Source organism: Zootermopsis nevadensis, unplaced genomic scaffold (genome assembly GCF_977971745.1).
Source record: "Zootermopsis nevadensis isolate Lab colony 2312 unplaced genomic scaffold, Znev_1.0 Znev_ptg000028l, whole genome shotgun sequence".
Lineage (NCBI taxonomy): Eukaryota > Metazoa > Arthropoda > Insecta > Blattodea > Termopsidae > Zootermopsis > Zootermopsis nevadensis.
Window position 1 is genome coordinate 14,491,070 of NW_028259160.1, and position 16,880 is coordinate 14,507,949.

At 37.9% G+C, this 16,880-nt stretch overlaps 1 protein-coding gene across 9 annotated transcripts in view; it reads left to right on the plus strand.

Annotated features, from left to right (window-relative positions):
- LOC110832766 (calcitonin gene-related peptide type 1 receptor) overlaps positions 1–15,280 on the plus strand; it is a 36,955-nt gene extending 21,675 nt beyond the window's left edge. For 3 of the 9 annotated variants that reach the window (XM_087357692.1, XM_087357694.1, XM_087357693.1), the window contains exons 2-11: positions 7,842–8,072; positions 8,803–8,942; positions 9,320–9,441; positions 9,911–10,103; positions 10,826–10,973; positions 11,157–11,313; positions 12,865–12,992; positions 13,204–13,289; positions 13,597–13,777; positions 14,106–15,280. In XM_087357692.1, the coding sequence (XP_087213818.1) occupies positions 7,848–8,072; positions 8,803–8,942; positions 9,320–9,441; positions 9,911–10,103; positions 10,826–10,973; positions 11,157–11,313; positions 12,865–12,992; positions 13,204–13,289; positions 13,597–13,777; positions 14,106–14,222 (1,497 nt within the window). In that variant the 5' untranslated portion in view covers positions 7,842–7,847 and the 3' untranslated portion in view covers positions 14,223–15,280. Of the gene's footprint in view, positions 1–5,851; positions 5,880–7,527; positions 7,707–7,841; positions 8,073–8,802; positions 8,943–9,319; positions 9,442–9,910; positions 10,104–10,825; positions 10,974–11,156; positions 11,314–12,864; positions 12,993–13,203; positions 13,290–13,596; positions 13,778–14,105 lie in introns of those variants that run through there. The other 6 variants (XM_087357695.1, XR_015537533.1, XM_087357690.1 and 3 more) reach the window with 6 other exon arrangements.
- Positions 15,281–16,880: the final 1,600 nt, after the last annotated feature.

Sequence of the window (16,880 nt, forward strand, 5' to 3'; positions counted from 1 at the left end):
TTGCACATCGTAACTTTCCCTTAAGCGGCAATGTCGTACGAGAAGACGACAGAGAAGGCACACGACGCGTGACATAAAACGGAATATTATGTGACGTTGTCGTTTCATAAGGCGTAAAGATCTGTTGAAATGGATGCAATGGCAGAATATTGTTTCCATTAGGCCCCTTAACGGACTTTTTTATTGCAGGAAAAACAGATTAAACATCTCGTACAACAATTAATTTACTTCTGATTTACATGTTATGTCAGAATTCTACTCAGCGTAGGATATTCTAGGTTTTTGAGTGAGTGTACATAACCATTCATGTTCGCTTCAACGTTGGTACATTTTAACACCGCACTTTGAGACCAGAAGAATTTTGTCAGTGCACTTACTTTTCATATCTGGAATTTTTACAAAAGTTCCAAGAGTCTGAAGACTCGAAATATTTAAACTAACAAAAGCAAATAATCTCGTTTGGGAAATTCGATTCGAGCTCAGATGAGAGACATTGTAACGTACAGGAAATTCTAATGGCAGGATCTCACGTGTTGTATATCTCTAATTACTTAGTTCTCTGCTATGCGATGTTGTTAACAGCTGCCTGCCCCTATTCTGTATAACTGACCCTCATCGGTGTAGGCACCACGCAGTTTAATTCCACCTTGTAACTGCTTAGAACGAGATGGACAGTTTCAGGCATCGATTTGGTGAGAATGGAAATCACACGCATGGTCAGAGCTGTAAGGATTTCCGTCTTTCCATTACGTTTGGGTGCAATATTTCACTGCAGCTAGAACTGGATCCACCGATTATGGCCGCTGACCTTCTCTCAGGCTAAGAATCAAAATGTCAAAAAGAATCCGAAAGGATGTCTGTTCTGGTTACTCTATAGACTTCTGTTGGAACAGAATCCGACAGGAATCCTGACTCTTCTGATTGAGACTGTCTTCCTCAGTCTCTCCAGCTGAACTTCGCAGTAGTATCTTCATACAGACTGACCGTCTCCTTTCATATCCTTTTTATTATTATTTAGTGTTCTATCTGACGACAGGTCCATATGAACAGGATCCTTCCATCCTTTTCTCGGACTGGGACCTGTTCATATACGTTCTTGGCAGATGATCCAGAAGTGGTTTGCCATTGCCTTCTTCTGTGTGTGAATGGAGTAATTGTTGGGATGCCACGGAGAAACCGGGGAAGCCCCCGGAGGAAAACTCCGTGTTGCCTAGACCACGGCCTTGTCCAACACAAGTTATAAATTCGGGCACCGCCGGGAATCGAACCCGAGACCCCCAGGATTACAAGGCCAGGGTTCTAACCGCTAGACCACCGTGGCTCTTTCATAATTTATGACCATTTTACTGTCATTCTTGTCGTTATGCGTTATGTGCGGTGTGTACAGTAACCTAACATTTTCAACTTCGACATTCGACGTTGGATTACATTACATCCCTCTTTGACAATGGTCGTATTCTGCCGAGATACCTAATTGCCTGTTCCTTAGCCTATGGAGCAGGGGATAAAGAGATTCAGAGAGAGAGAGAGAGGTCTTGAATGAATTCCCTTTGTGCTTATAACCACCGGTGACCTACTTTTTACCACAAAACCATGCATACTTCACTGAGCAATTTTCAGAACACAACGCGAATGCACTGACAATGAGTAAACATGACAATAAGGTGCGTCGGTCGAAAAGAAACAACTCGGGAGATTGGTGTAATTATGATGTAGGTACATAACAAAGTGGAAAAGATATTCTGTTACTACTTGGTTTAACAAATAGTACCGTACACATTGATGTCAAAATAACTTTATTCCGATATTAGAACTGAGTTTTAATACGAGAAACGTAGAGTACAGTAAATACTAGGGCAGGCATATTCTTGTACTATTGCCGGTGGATGTAAGTGACTTGTAATATTACATCCTGACCACGGAAGTATTAATTTTGGTATTCAGTTTTATCGTTATTCAATGTTCTTTCCGGAATTTCAGTAAAATGAACTGCCCTGAAATAACGCAGTTGCTTGTTTCTTGTGACTTACAACTATTTCTTGGTTATAGCCCAATTGTACGTGTATTGTTATAAGATTAATCTTCTAAATTCTTTGTCAATAGATTGTAAGACATATAAACAATAACCTGGCATGTGGTTTGTAGTCTCCTGGGCTGTAGTACCATTTTCGAGGAACGTATAATCTCCTTCATCACTACCCTGAAGATGCAAGTGATACGCTGGTAAGCATCTACAAAGTCTCTACTGTTTGTACAACCCAGAAGGCCACAATTCACGTGTTTATCGCTCCGTGTTCACAGAAACCCGAAACTGATACCTTCTTGAGCCAGTTTAATTCAGTCCATACCGTATTTCTTTAAATCCTTTTTAATATTATAGTGCCATGGCGACGGCGTTTAACATCGTGATTATGGCCACTAAACATTAGGTTTCAAGTAATTTAATCAGCCTTTGTTCAGAGAAAAAGGTTTCTAAAAGAATGTACGAGTAGGATTCGAGGTTTTCACATCGGTGAGTCTGAAGATGGCTGTCTTCTGGGTTGTAGCGCCGTGTAGTCAGTCTGGTAGAAGTTTGCCGACGTTGCAGAAGTCCTTGCTGCCTCCATCATCAGGGCGATGACTCACCAACAACAATCCAGAAGACAGCCATTTCCTTCTGTTTGAAAAAAGTAGGGGTCTAATTTTATTTCCTTCATTTACTCAAAATACAGTTTCAATATATATTTGTTTACGAAATGGAAAGTGCATTTATCGATCGAGTACCTGCATCCATTGTATTTCACATTTTATCGCATAGAAGGCTTAAATGAGTGTTTTAACGACTTAGGTTATATAGCATTATGAGGAAGTTGATAAATGAAAGTGCACGAGACTTTTAATATTCCTTTCAGGCAACATGATACCAAAATTCCGTCGTTTATGTGTTAATGTGCAATTAAAATTTGATCTTATAGGAATTATTGCTGGTGTTATGACGCATTATTCTTAATTTTGTAATAATAAATCTTCCTTAGAGTAAACGAAGTTTGAAAATTAAATAACCATACTTTTATACAAAAATATATTACAGGTATCCAAAAAATATGTATACACATATTCAATAAATGAAATAAAGACAATTTAATAAAATAAATTATTTTATACGTCGTGAATCAAGTGTAGGTGTTCAAAATTACCACCGTAGTTTCGTGGTACAGTTGACAGCGGCGAGTAACTGACTGACAAGCGACCACCAAAATTACTGTTGTGTATACATCTTTTTGTAACGAGCTATACGCCTCTCCCCCCAAGCGCCTACATGGCGTATAGTGGGACAGCTTTACTGCCACTGAGCCTGGAAAGCATTACAGAAGCAACTTTTTCGGAAGTTATTTCATTACTGTCATCTCGATGATATGAATGTCTTACGGTGGCTCAAAATTAAATCCGTTCAAGGAGATATTTAGTTTTAGGAATTTGATAAAGACGATAAATCAGGCGAGCATTCGTTTATTGATTGAAATTCAATTATGTGGGGAATCGCATTTTTACGAAATTCCAATCCTTCAGAAAACTATTCAGCCCGCATCAAACACCCTGCCATGACGATTCTAAAACTTGAGCGCAGATTACTTGGTTGATTTTTTAGAGGAATAGATTCGTTACGGGTGATTTATTTGATAGAATAAAAGAATATCATCTTGGATTTTCTCTGGTGTAGCATAAAATTCACACCCCAGTTTGATGGCTTTCCGGTGATACGTCTAAACGTTACGACGGGCACGTTCGTTACATGAAACGTCTTCTGAAGAGCAGCTTGCAGAGGTTTCATTTCAAGGACAGGAATTACAAAGAACGACGTAAGAAGGGAAGTCATTTACAAACACTTTAAAATAAAACTTTGAGATAACTTTCTTCTGGTTTGTTGCGCAGTGTAGTCTGATAGAAATTTGCCGACGTTTCGGAGAAACTTCAGAGCGATAACAATAGTTTATTATAGAGATGTCAGTTGATATAGATAAATCAGACGGTGGTTTAGCGGTTAGAACGCTGGCCTTGTAATCCTGGGGTCTCGGGTTCGATTCCCGGCGGTGCCCGAATTTATAACTTGTGTTGGGCAAGGCCGTGGTCTAGGCAACACGGAGTTTTCCTCCGGGGGCTTCCCCGGTTTCGCCGTGACATCCCAACAATTACTCCATTCACACACAGAAGAAGGCAATGGCAAACCACTTCTGGATCATCTGCCAAGAACGTATATGAACAGGTCCCAGTCCGAGAAAAGGATGGAAGGATCCTGTTCATATGGACCTGTCGTCAGACAGAACACTAAATAAAAATAAATATAGATAAATCCTTGATATATGCAGCCGTCAGGAATCATTTTTGGGATTTTTAAATACCTTCGGGGTAAATGTTCACTTTTACTAAACATTAATTGCCAGCTAATTATTAATGTCCATAATTCTTTAACCGTGAACATCTGGACAGTCCAGACAGTAGAGTTGCAATTATGGAAAACGCCTAGAAAGTTTTCGTACGTGTTTTAGGGACTCTTGGGAAAAGTCATATCAGCATGTAAACACTTACATACAACCCTGCTGTGGTTTGAACAACAATTTTGTATTAACACTTAATCACTCCAAATAAAGTATGTAGAGCTGTTGAAACAACACCACTGGACAGAACAAAGGCCTAATGCTCATTGTCTGATTTTCGTTAGTGAATGTGCTGATGCTTAGCAAATGTCCACTTAATCAACGTTCAGATCTAAAGGCATCGAAAATCATTTGTGGTGTATATGACACTCGAATTAAACGATTACTGCCCTTGTAATACCGTGTTAATTACAGTACTGATTGTTAAAAAGGGGGATTTGGAAGTTGCGCCGACCGTGCAAGAGTGGTTTTCTTGCTCACATAAACAATGGGTAATTGTAGGCCTGTGTTTTTCAGTTCGGAGCAATGTCATTTACTACCGAACTTTTTGGTCTTCTGTTTCATAGACGCCCGATACCTTCCTGTGTGTTGGGACGAGCATCTCTCGTAACACGGGATCAGCCACGGTAAGACCCCGGATCGTAGCTGGTATGTCCGGAACTTAGCATGTCAGCAACATTACGTCCCAAATGTCGATATCGGAAGATTTATGGCCGCCGAAGGTCGACACATGTCTTCCCTTTTCTTAATGACACCTGAAAACTTTCGTTCCTAAAACGTCCAGAGAAATATTGATTGCTCGATCACTGTTTCTGAAATCATAACGAGTTTATTGAATGCCATTAGACTTGTGTTTCGCGTTTCCTTTGGGCTGATTTCTGTTAAGAAATATTGGTTTGTGTCAGCCACTTCCACACAAATGTTCTCATAATGGTTAATTTCGCAGCCGACTGCGACAAAACTCCGTGTCGAAGATTTACAATAAAACGTGTCAATTCACTTGTATTTCTGTTTAATTTGGTTCAGTGCAAATACCGGCTTATTTGAGTGTCTAGATGGATTTTTATGTAACCATTGACATCCTATAGCGGAACTTAATATGCGACATTTCTGTTAACTGTGTACCATATGTTGGCAATCCTGACTGACGGAGATTTTCACCAGTATCTCTATGCGATTTCTGATATCGTCCTTAAAATAAGTCACGACCTCTTGTAATTCATTACGCACTCGCAATTCTTATTCGACACTATAAATCTGTGCAGGTGGAACGCCGTCTATGAACAATCAAAGAATCGATCATATCGATACTACGTAGGTCGTTCAAATGGCTGATTTGAATTTGTTAATCCTATTTTAGTCTCGGATTTGACTCCGATTGTTCTGACTGTAGTTTCTCATTTTTCCGCGAGAGTGAAAGCTGGAGATGACTTGGGACAGATGGCGCTACCTCGCAGCTTAGTGGTTAGCATTCCTACTTCGTATTTGGAAGATTTTCGATTGGACTCCAGACCCGGAGATTACCTGTCTTTCCTAGGACTGTTTATAACTTTCCTCAGACCTTCCAGGCATATTCTGGAAAGCAATTAAAGTAGGCCACGAACGCTTCCTGAATCTCTTCTCATTTGTCGTCATGTAGTGTGATCAGTTGAGATGGCGGTATTAAATAAAGTAAAAGAGATAAGCAATTCCCTTGAGTAAACAAGAAACCTCTCAGGTCAGAAAATCGGTTCTCCGTTTGAACCAATTATCCAGCCTCCAGCCAAACTTGTTCAGTGCGTGAAATTAGATTATAAAAGCGAGGCGCATGGGACAAAAATAACTCACACTGCGCCCGCCCCTGAAGTCTTGCCGGGAAGAAGACTAATCTAATATCACATATAGGCTTTATAGGGAACAGTGTTCATGACGAAGAAGTGTTTGACGTCTAAGTTTTGTCTTTGTTTCCCACGATCTTTCCGTTCTTCCGTATTTTCTCTCTCTCTCTCTCTTTCATTGCTTCGTTCTCTATCTCTTTCGTTCTTCATATTTGTAACTTAAAGAAACTTGTTTCTAGAGTCAACTCGCACGTGCGTTTAAGTTACTCCAGAATGTCTTAATGTGGCTTCAGTGTGTCTGTGGGGCCCTCTCTTGTTAAAGGGTTGGTGAATTTTCTTCATAGTTTTATTCAATACACACAATTTAGATGCATTATGAATATCAGCCTCAGATCCTAAAACTAGTAGTTACATTCTATATAAAGGTGAAACATAAAATGGCTGTCAATATTTTGTATGAATTATACCAGAGTACACGGCTCTGCAATCAGAAGCCATCCATCGCCGTGAAAACCTAAAATCCTACTAATGTAAACAATTTAGCGGCATAAAGTAAAATGACAACTTCACAACAACAGATTTGTATCTGCAAAAACAAATATCGCCAACTAGATAAGTTTATGCAAAATTGCGAGGGACGCGTTGGAGAAACAGAGATCAGCGTTCGCTGAGTACCTTGCTTTGTAAAGATTTCTTTTTAGTCTTCAGGAAATTACTTGGCAGGCAGAGATTTATCGGTCGGCCTACGAAATTGTTGTAGTTACGGAGTCGGAATGTATTATTTGTCTTCCCAACGGGCAACACTAATATTTGGAGTCGCTTATTCTTCCAGCAGTCTCAATATCGATCTGAGCTCTCGTTCCACGAAGTTCAGATCCTGCACATCCCATAAGACACTGAAAGTTAAATCCCTGTTTGAATCCACAGCGGAGCAACGTACCGCTTCAATTAATGGAAACCTTACCTCGGAAAGACGAAACAACGTGTGTGAAAACTTCACTGTCCAGAAATCCAAACAAAACAACTTTGCCAGAGAAACGTTCCTTTCGTACTGGGTGTCCGAGAAATTCACAACCAATACTTACAGGCCTACCAAACGTTTGTTTTAGGGAAAAAAACTTTTTATGTCTGTTGGATAATATCGACGGTATTTTCTTGATTGGGTGACAAGTAGCATATTCGATTTGAGGTTTTCATGGTGGTAATGACGTCATTGTAGGTCTTCCGGGTTGTAACATCGTCTACTACCTTCCTATTGAAGGATGATTCAGCCCCGTGTAGCAGTCATTTAGCTTAGGACAGCCTGTTTGCAAGCTGAGAATCAAACCTTGGACACTGAATGTGTAGCAATGCTTACCAATCTGCACAAATTTCTGTGTCCATCTGTAAAGCCATTTGACTTCGTAATCCTGATCAGATGTTCACTGAATTTTGTGTTTGAATGTCAGAAACCCAGAAGGAAAGAAATAACTTGGTATACCTAAACATAGAAGAGAAGATAATATTAAAATTAATTTTAAGGATTTTTTATTCTCAAGGACTCTGTGGAATTTGTTAAATGATAGTAAAATCAGTCCTCTTATCACATGACTTTGTGATGTACTTACAGGCCACAATGCTGCTGACTTTAACCCTCATCACCGTGGCGCTGCTTTCAAGGGTGGCGTCAGAGAACAGCAGTGTTCGACTGTGTCGCTTGCAAGACAGGCTCCTTCCAGAGATGAAATTTCGGAGGGTCTCCTGCAGCCAGTGTTATAAATACATGCATGAATCCAATTTCAAGCCTGGCATGAAAGCAAAGCTAACTAAAAACATGAGCCTTGTTATTGGTAATATTACAGTAAGCATGTTGTCAATTACCTAATTGATACTATTTTGTATTTCATTCATAACTCATCCTCTACGATTATAGAACCCAAAGGTTCAACACCAAAGTACCAAAACCTGCCAGTGGACTTGACCCAGAGCCAGTTCCATTTCCACTGCTACAGCATAGATCCACTTTGTTACTTTATGCTTCATAACGCAAGATTGTACACAGACGCAACTTCATTTTGTTTTGGATTTACTGGTGGAATGATGCACCAACTGGTGCCACTGGGACTAAAGTGGTGGTACTAATAAGAGATTTTATCATCATTTTTAAATAAACAGTTGGAAGTGTTCGTAAAAGTACTACTCCGCCTTGCTGGTATTTATATTTTTTTTCCAGTTTTTGATTTATGAGAAGCTTCTTCCTTAAATGGGCTGCATTCTAAAACCTTATTCCTAACCCCCATTTCTTTTCCGCAAGTCTCATCTTCTCCAGTCGTTAAAGAGAAACAAATTTAATTTAATTAGTGGAAGATGAGGAGGTAGAAGAGACTTTTCTGGAGATGCTGAAGAATACTTACGAACAACTGATGTGTATGTAAAAACTGCATTGTTATGAACCAATCTGTCAAAATGTTAAGGCAGATAATAGCTTCGTTCATACGTATGGGCGTTTGTAATTTAGGGACTTCTGTACCAAATCTTCCTTCTGTCACTCAGACGGATTCCACAGCATGTAAGAAAAATATTTCTTTTAGGTGGAAGCCAGCATGTCTTCAGACCAACTGACACACACATTTATAAATGAGGCTGCGACACAGAAGTGGAGGAAATGTTGCATCAAGGCTGCAGACTGCTGCAAGGAAATGATAGAAGTCACTGGCATTGCTAATGGCAAGTAGGCTGCAACGTAAAAGATTTTGGACCTGGGAGGTTTACAAATTTACATTCTTACAGTTACATAAGAAATTACATCTTTACATTTTTCTGTATTATATGGTAAAATTGGTCTTGGAATGAACACCATCTGGGAAGACTATTTTTGTTACATATCATTATGGATGGAAACTTCTTTAAAATAAATTGTGTGGTGGTTTTATTTTCATCATCATTATTATTATTAGTATGATTTTAATAAAGACAGTATTCCATTAGTGAAACAACATTCCTACTCAACTTTTTTGTGGTCCTTGAATTAAGAAAGTAAAACTTTAAATATAAATTAACGAGTGATGTAGAAATAATTTAACGTGTTGGACATGTGATTACAGGAAGTGACTGGTGTCCTGGTATTTGGGACGGCTGGATGTGCTGGCCAGACACGCCACCTCACTCCACTCGACAGCATGCATGCCCCACATTTATCCGATTTGGAACAACAGAAGACAACTGTGAATGTGAGTAAATATGATTTAAATAAAATGTATGATTACATTGTGTATTATGGAAGAAGATAGGTATGTAACAATGACTTGCCAGATAAAATAAAATTAATATATGTTTTGTATTATTTTTGATGTAGTTATAATAAAAATTTAAGTTATTCCTGTGCCTAAGCACCATGTCGTAATAAACAAAGCTATAATCGGTAAGACCTACATGACAGCAATGGATACCGAGGGACAGCCACCCAACTGCTACTATTGCAACTTCTCAAAATGCATCACAGTGTAACAAATGATGATATTGAGGGATTCCGAAACTACTGTTTGCATAAGCAGGCTCTAGCGTCGTTGAACCAGGGGAGATTACAAATGATGGACCACAATATATGAAGAAGTATATGCATATATTTATGGTTGTTTTGACATATTGTATAACTATTATTATGCTTGTCAGTTATTAATGTACATATTCTTTTACTAGTGACTGTGAGGAAGTCTTGTGAAGGAGACGGACGGTGGCGCGGTCATCCCATATACCAGAACATCCAGTGGACTGACTATTCATCATGCAGCGTCCACAGCATAATGGAGCGCAGGCTGTACATTGGAGTTGCTGCTTACACTGTCACAGCCGTTGCTCTGTTGCCTGCTCTTGTCATATTCCATTTATACAAGTAATAATAGTAATTTTAAGTCTGGGAATGCTCACTATTTTTCAATTCAGAATCTTATATCTTCTATGCCCAATCTAAATACCTATAAATTAAAGATTATAGAACTATAATTATATCTGTTATTTTGTATGGCTGTGAAAATTGGTCTCTTGCTGTAAGAGGGTGTTCGAGAACAGAGTGCTGAGAATACTTAGCTCCAACAGAGACAAAGTACCAGGAGGATGGAGAAAATTACATTATGAGAAACTGTTATTTGTAATCTTCCAACTTACACTTTACCATTCTGTTGGTGTGAATATTTCAGATGGATAACTATCATATTTATCCTTCTGTCACCAAGGTGACATGTTTCAACTTTTAAGATTCATTGTCAGGCCTCCCTTTATATTAATAAAAAGCATATTTCTTTCCTTTGGACTTATCAATCATGTTTTTTTTAAATCTTCAGAAATTTTAAATTGTTTGATCTATAGACTAATCTATTCCCAATCTATGGACCCTTTCTTTACCTTGGATTTTATCTGTTTTAAGACCTCTTCAAAAACCTTAAAATCTTGAAATAATTACTGTGTTTCAAAGGATGGATCTTCCTTTATCACCAGGCAAAATGATAGAGACATTTTTGAAAGTCATGTTGCAAGTATTTGAAGGTTGCCACATTACTGCTCTCAGGTTGCAGAAAAAGACTGAAACATTTATTCACTTTTTTGTTTCCTTTCCAGACAGCTACATGGACATAGAATAGCACTTCATAAAAATCTGTTTGTATCTTTGCTGTTCAATGCTGTTTTTGAAATATGGTTCAAAACTGGTGTTCTTTTGACTGCATATGATGATACCAACAATGGAAATAAGTCTGTTTTGAAACAGGTACACATATTTATAAAATGCTACTAATATCTTTGCAGTTATTAAAGTTTTGATGTGAGTGAGCAACAGGTTAAAAATACCAACATAGAAATATTAAATTTGATGCTAAGAACTGAGTATCACACAAAAATATGAAGATGTGATATCATTTAACAATGAAAGTTTTCTATTGATTTTTTCCAGAATGGTCCTTACTGTAAACTAATATTGCTGCTCACCAAGTATTTCCGGCTCACCAACTACATGTGGATGTTTTGTGAAGGTTTCTACCTACACCGTCTCATTTCTACTACTTTTGCTGAGGAAAGAAGTCTCCTGTTGTTTTATGCAATTGGCTGGGGTGAGTACAGTTATTTTGACAGAATCTGATCATTTTATTTAATGTGGATGTCAAATGCAATGTAAATTAGAATCCATGTTTCAAATTGTATCTAAGAGGACAGAAGTTTCATCCTCTGATTAAGTTTCTGGCTTTGATAAGGTTTGTTTTCATGCCCCACTTCTTTCTGTTCATTTAATTCTTGTTCTTTGTACAAATCTATACCAATGGTTCTCATGCAGAATTTGTTATGGCATTGGTAGCAGAACCTCTGCAACTACGAGGCGCGTCCACAAAGTAAGTTTCCCACTCGTCCCACAGCTAGCAAACCTTATATTGCGCGAAGCGACTGTGCGTACGTGATAGAGCAATGACGTAGCATGGCGCATGCACTAAAGGCACTTCCCGCGTTCTCACAGTAGCATCGTTGCAGCTGTTGAAGATGGAGATTCTTATTCCAGCTCCCGCCGACTGTAAAGTGCGGTCAGTGATAACGCTAGGCTGCACACAGCTCGACGGACAGCAAGTCTCCTGCAGGAGTTCAGCTGGGAGGTGTTTATCATTCACCCTACAGCCCGGACCTCGCTCCCAGTGATTTCCATCTTTTCCTACACCTCAAGAAATTCCTGTCCAGTCAGCGTCAGCGTTTTGAGAATGACAGAGAGGCGGAGATGGTTGTCACACAGTAGTTCCAATCCCAGGCGGCAGATTTCTACGACACAGGTATTCAAAAGTTGGTCCCACGGTATGACAAATGTCTCAATTCCGGTGGTGAATATGTTGAAAAATAGCTGGACACTTGCTGTATCTGTTGCAATAAATATTTCCATGAAATTGTGTTTTGTTTCTGTAAACGGCCCCAGGGAAACTTACTTTGTGGACGAGCCTCGTAGATGCCTCTGACCCCACAATTGTAGCTGCATTTAGTTTTAAATAATATTTTGATTTGAATATTCTGAAGTACATAAGGAGCTTTAATCAATAGATATAAAAATAACTAGGTACTGATTTCTTTTAATGCATGATGAAAACAATATCCCAATACTGGAGTGAAACTTAAATTAAATTAACTTAAATCTAGTTACCTCTGAATTATAGTATTTTTTATGACAGCTGATGGTGACATTTAAGAATTGTCATGTGGCCAAGGTGGCTGACTTGTGGGAGAGCTCCTAGTTTAAGGTGACCAACCATCAAGAATTTTCTAAGACATTCTTCAGTTTACTTGAAACGTTCCAGTGCCCTGATAAAGTAATACAGATACCTAATTGTCCATAATTTTAACCTTCATCATTTGAGAATACGGGTTTTAAACCTTCAACTATAGAAATGCAGGGTGGACTTAAAGTCTGGGCTTAACAGTTTTGTGATATGGTAGTGCAGTGCACAGTCAGCTGGACTTTGAGTAATTTGTGACACACGGTCACACAGGTGTTACACATTGAATGGATGTTACGTTAAGTACAGTTGTTACACATCCAGATTTTAATTCTATTTTTTGCTGCTTGAAGGGCAAAACATTAGCCATTTTTCTTTTCACTGTAAAATGTGTAAATGTCCTGTCTACTTCAGGCTTTCCCCTTCTGCCAGTGCTCATCTATGCTCTGCTGAGAATAATTGATTCAGACAGAGATTGCTGGGCGATGCCAACAGATCCTAGCGAATGGGTTTTGAACGTTCCCAGTTTGCTTAGTCTTCTAGTAAGTATGAATTCCAGTTTTAGAGTATGTACATTTGTTCATATCTACAAACATAATAGCAATTCACATTTTTTTTCTTCTTCTACATGTTCATTTCACATATTGAGGTGACATGTTATCTCTTGAGCTTCTTTACGTTTGATGACATACTATACAGTATTTTCAAAGATAAGGTCAACTTCACTAAGAGAACTGTAAACTGCTGTTACAGGTGAACATGATATTCCTGGTGAATATAATTCGAGTGCTTGTCATCAAATTAAGAGCACCACATCATCATGAACCTAGTCAGTACAGGTAGCTCTACTTATTCTACATTTTGTGGTCTGCGTTTGTTAGTTTTCACTGTTCAGCTGTCAGTACAAAACAGAATTACCTCTTTGCTTGCTCTAATCAATCGTTGCTTGTTATATACTACAATGTTCCACTATCCAGTATTTTGTGGCATTAACTGCGCTTTTTGATCTTGTACTGTAAGTTTGTCACAATTTATCAATGTTCAAACATACTTTTTCATGAGCCCTAGAAGTTTGTTTACTAGTTTTCTTACTGCATCCAACAAAATGGATTTTTCATCTAATTCACTTGTATTAATGTTTCACAGAAAAGCAGTGAAAGCCACACTGGTGTTGGTGCCTCTCTTTGGTCTACACTTTGGCATCACAATGTATCGGCCACAGTCGGGTACCTGTCAGTGGCAAGAGCTGTACGTCTATCTTGACATTTTGCTTGATGGATTACAGGGAGCTGTAGTGGCACTAATTTTCTGTTACATCAATGGAGAGGTATTGTTTTGTTTTGAAAATTACTAAGGAAAAAATTGATGTTATTATCATTCACAGAACAGTCACAGATAAATAATAAATCATGTAATATTATGGGACATATTCTAGTTCTTCATTATGAATATAACAATATACAAGAAATCAATCATTTGACTAGCTTTGTCAGAAATTGAATGTAGTTTAGTATATCTACTCTTAATTAGATATACTGTCAATAAATAACTGTTATGATCAATGAGGGATGTAAATTCACAAGAACACATTTATAAAGTGTGTCCTCTTATTGCAATATGTGATATCAAACTCAAATTAAACTTACTCTTTGCAGGTTCACGCACTGATGAGGCGTTCCTATCGAAACTTCTTAGAATTGAGGAATCCTAGCTTCAGTGCAGGTCCATGTTTAGGTGGCAGCACTGTCACTACCACCCAGACTGCTTTCTAACAGCATGTCCTGCATCAGTACCTACCTCACAAGTCCTGCATCATTTGAAAAGAGTGACAGGACCATTATTTCCTGTCAGTTTCCAGTTGTGCATCTCTTCTGATCCAAAACTAAGTGAAGCCCTGAAATCCTTAACATTTCCATACTGTGAAGTAGATATCTCACTTAAAGCACTAGCTACCTGCTTGGAATAATTTTGGTATTAAAAATGTCAGAGAAGGTATATTTTCCCCTGCCGTCTCTGATAATTTTGGCCACGTATTTGAGGTAGAACTCACAAAGCCCACACACAGAGATTTCTAGTCCCACAGTTCTTAATGTTTGTTAATAACCTAGTAATGAAATGCAATGTGGCTCATCAGTAAGTGGTAATGGGCTTGTGCACAGATGGTCACAAGATTGAATCCCACTCTGGTCACTGTTTATTTCTATTTCTATCTGCCTGATAAAGGTGTTCCTTCAATTTCTAGTTTCTTACAATAATTCCCTTACTTTAACTTCAATTATTTGGTCACAGTAAACCTCGCATTATGAATTATTAAGGTAAGACTTTCAAACACCATTTTTTAAATTGTTATATGTGGTTGTAGCTCGTTTATACCTTATTTGTATTTGTGTCTATAAAAAGTTGAATACACAGCCCATGATCACTAATATAACCCTGTATTGTAACATTGTTTCATTGAGATCTTTGGTCCTCCTTATTCATTTTAACTTATGAAATCTTTTCCAGGAATGTAACCTGGCATAAATTTGAGGACCATCTGTACTTCAGCAACTAAGCGACAATGTTGTGAGCTGTTCTTGGCACAGGAAGAGAACATTCAATTGAATAGCAGCTAGCATCATAACAAGTGAATGTGTTAACATATGTATGCATATTACTGTTACGACATAATAAAAGAGACCATCTTTGATTTTGTGTGGATGATACCCAGTGTTCTTGAACAGGAATGAGTAATGCCAGTTAATTGTAAATGGGGCTGGAGAGGTCCTCCTGCACTTCAGTAATTGTGTTATTATGTAAAAATGAATAAAGTTTGAATTCTTACAATTTATTCCAAATACCATCTCCAATATCTGAATCAATAATCAGCAAAGAATTTCTGTACTATCGAAATACAACTTCCATGATAAATCTGAGGCTGTTCATATAGTACAATTTCATAACATACCATGGTATTCATGCAGGTCCAGTTATGCTCTATTCTGCTTTTATCTACATATATGTGAAATTTATTTAGTTAGAAAAAACTCCTATACATGTAAATAAAACTGCACTGCACAAATCTGAGTTGGATAAAGAATTACCGTTCATTAATCTTTGACAAGTGCATGCACATTATCTAATGCCACATTGGTTACTATGCACATAAAATCATGTTTGTTTTATTTTAGGATATCCAACAAGTACTATTTATGGCTATACAGTAAACTAATTAGTGATTATTCTTTTGACCATAGTTATGAAATAAATACAGTTATGTTAACAATTTGTTACTGAACTGTCTGGAGCCATGGTAGCACAAAGGAAAATTCTTACCAGTGTGGAGTTTTGTGATGAGTATAATGAATATGATAAATCAGATGATAGTTTATGGACAATATTTAATTGTGATTACTGAAATTATAAAAGCCTGAAAGAATCCTTAGCAACCACAAGGTTAAAAGTGAATTCTTGGTTTGGAAAGTGAAACTTTCACAGCTCAGTGACATTTTTGTTCTTAAATTTGATAACTCCAATACAAATGACTGAATTCCTTGTCAAATTAATGTTTGCTTGGATACAAAAATGTTCACTCAGTATTAACAATATGCATACCAGTAGTAATGTGCATGAGCAAGGGATTATAGTTAATGATATCATTCCACCTCACAATTCGAGCATCCATTATATTGATATTACTGAGTGTATGAAGTTTGAGCATGGAGTAATCACCTATACCATAATGCCCATATGAAATTCATGAAAACTTTTCATTCAGTTATTAAATTAATAGTTATAACAGCAAAAAGGGTTATGTTAGGGTAGACTGTCAGGCTAGATTCAGGTTGCTTTGGTTAGTAATGCACATCTGCAGAGAATCACAGTTATAATCTGTCATTATGTCACCTTGCAAATATGAGCTCCCATATCGATGGTATTATAGAGTGTAAAACCTTAGTATGAGTTTGGAATTGAGAATTATGGCATAATGTACACACCATATATCATGAATTTCCAACCAGTCATTATCTAGTTATACATGTATACACCCCATCACAGTGTCATTACAAAGTGTAACAAATTAGGAAGTATTGTCCCATCATTCTCCAGTTATTAAATATATACATGCGGATATCTCTTGTGAAGGGGGCATGGTGGCTAGATTAGGTTATCATAGGTCAGTGGTACACAGATGATTATGGGCAGTGAAGTCATCGTCACACCTTGCAAATCAGAGCATCCGGAAGGATGGTATTGCACACGTTAGAGAGAAGAAATAATGAATATTGATTTACTGGATGACATCTATACGAATTTCCGTCCAGACATTCACTACTTTTTAAATACGAACATACTAACATCACTAGCGAACGGGGTAGGTTGGGTTATGCTCGGATAATAAATAATACCTTTATACACGACAATCGCATGCAAATCATAAACAGTGCCTT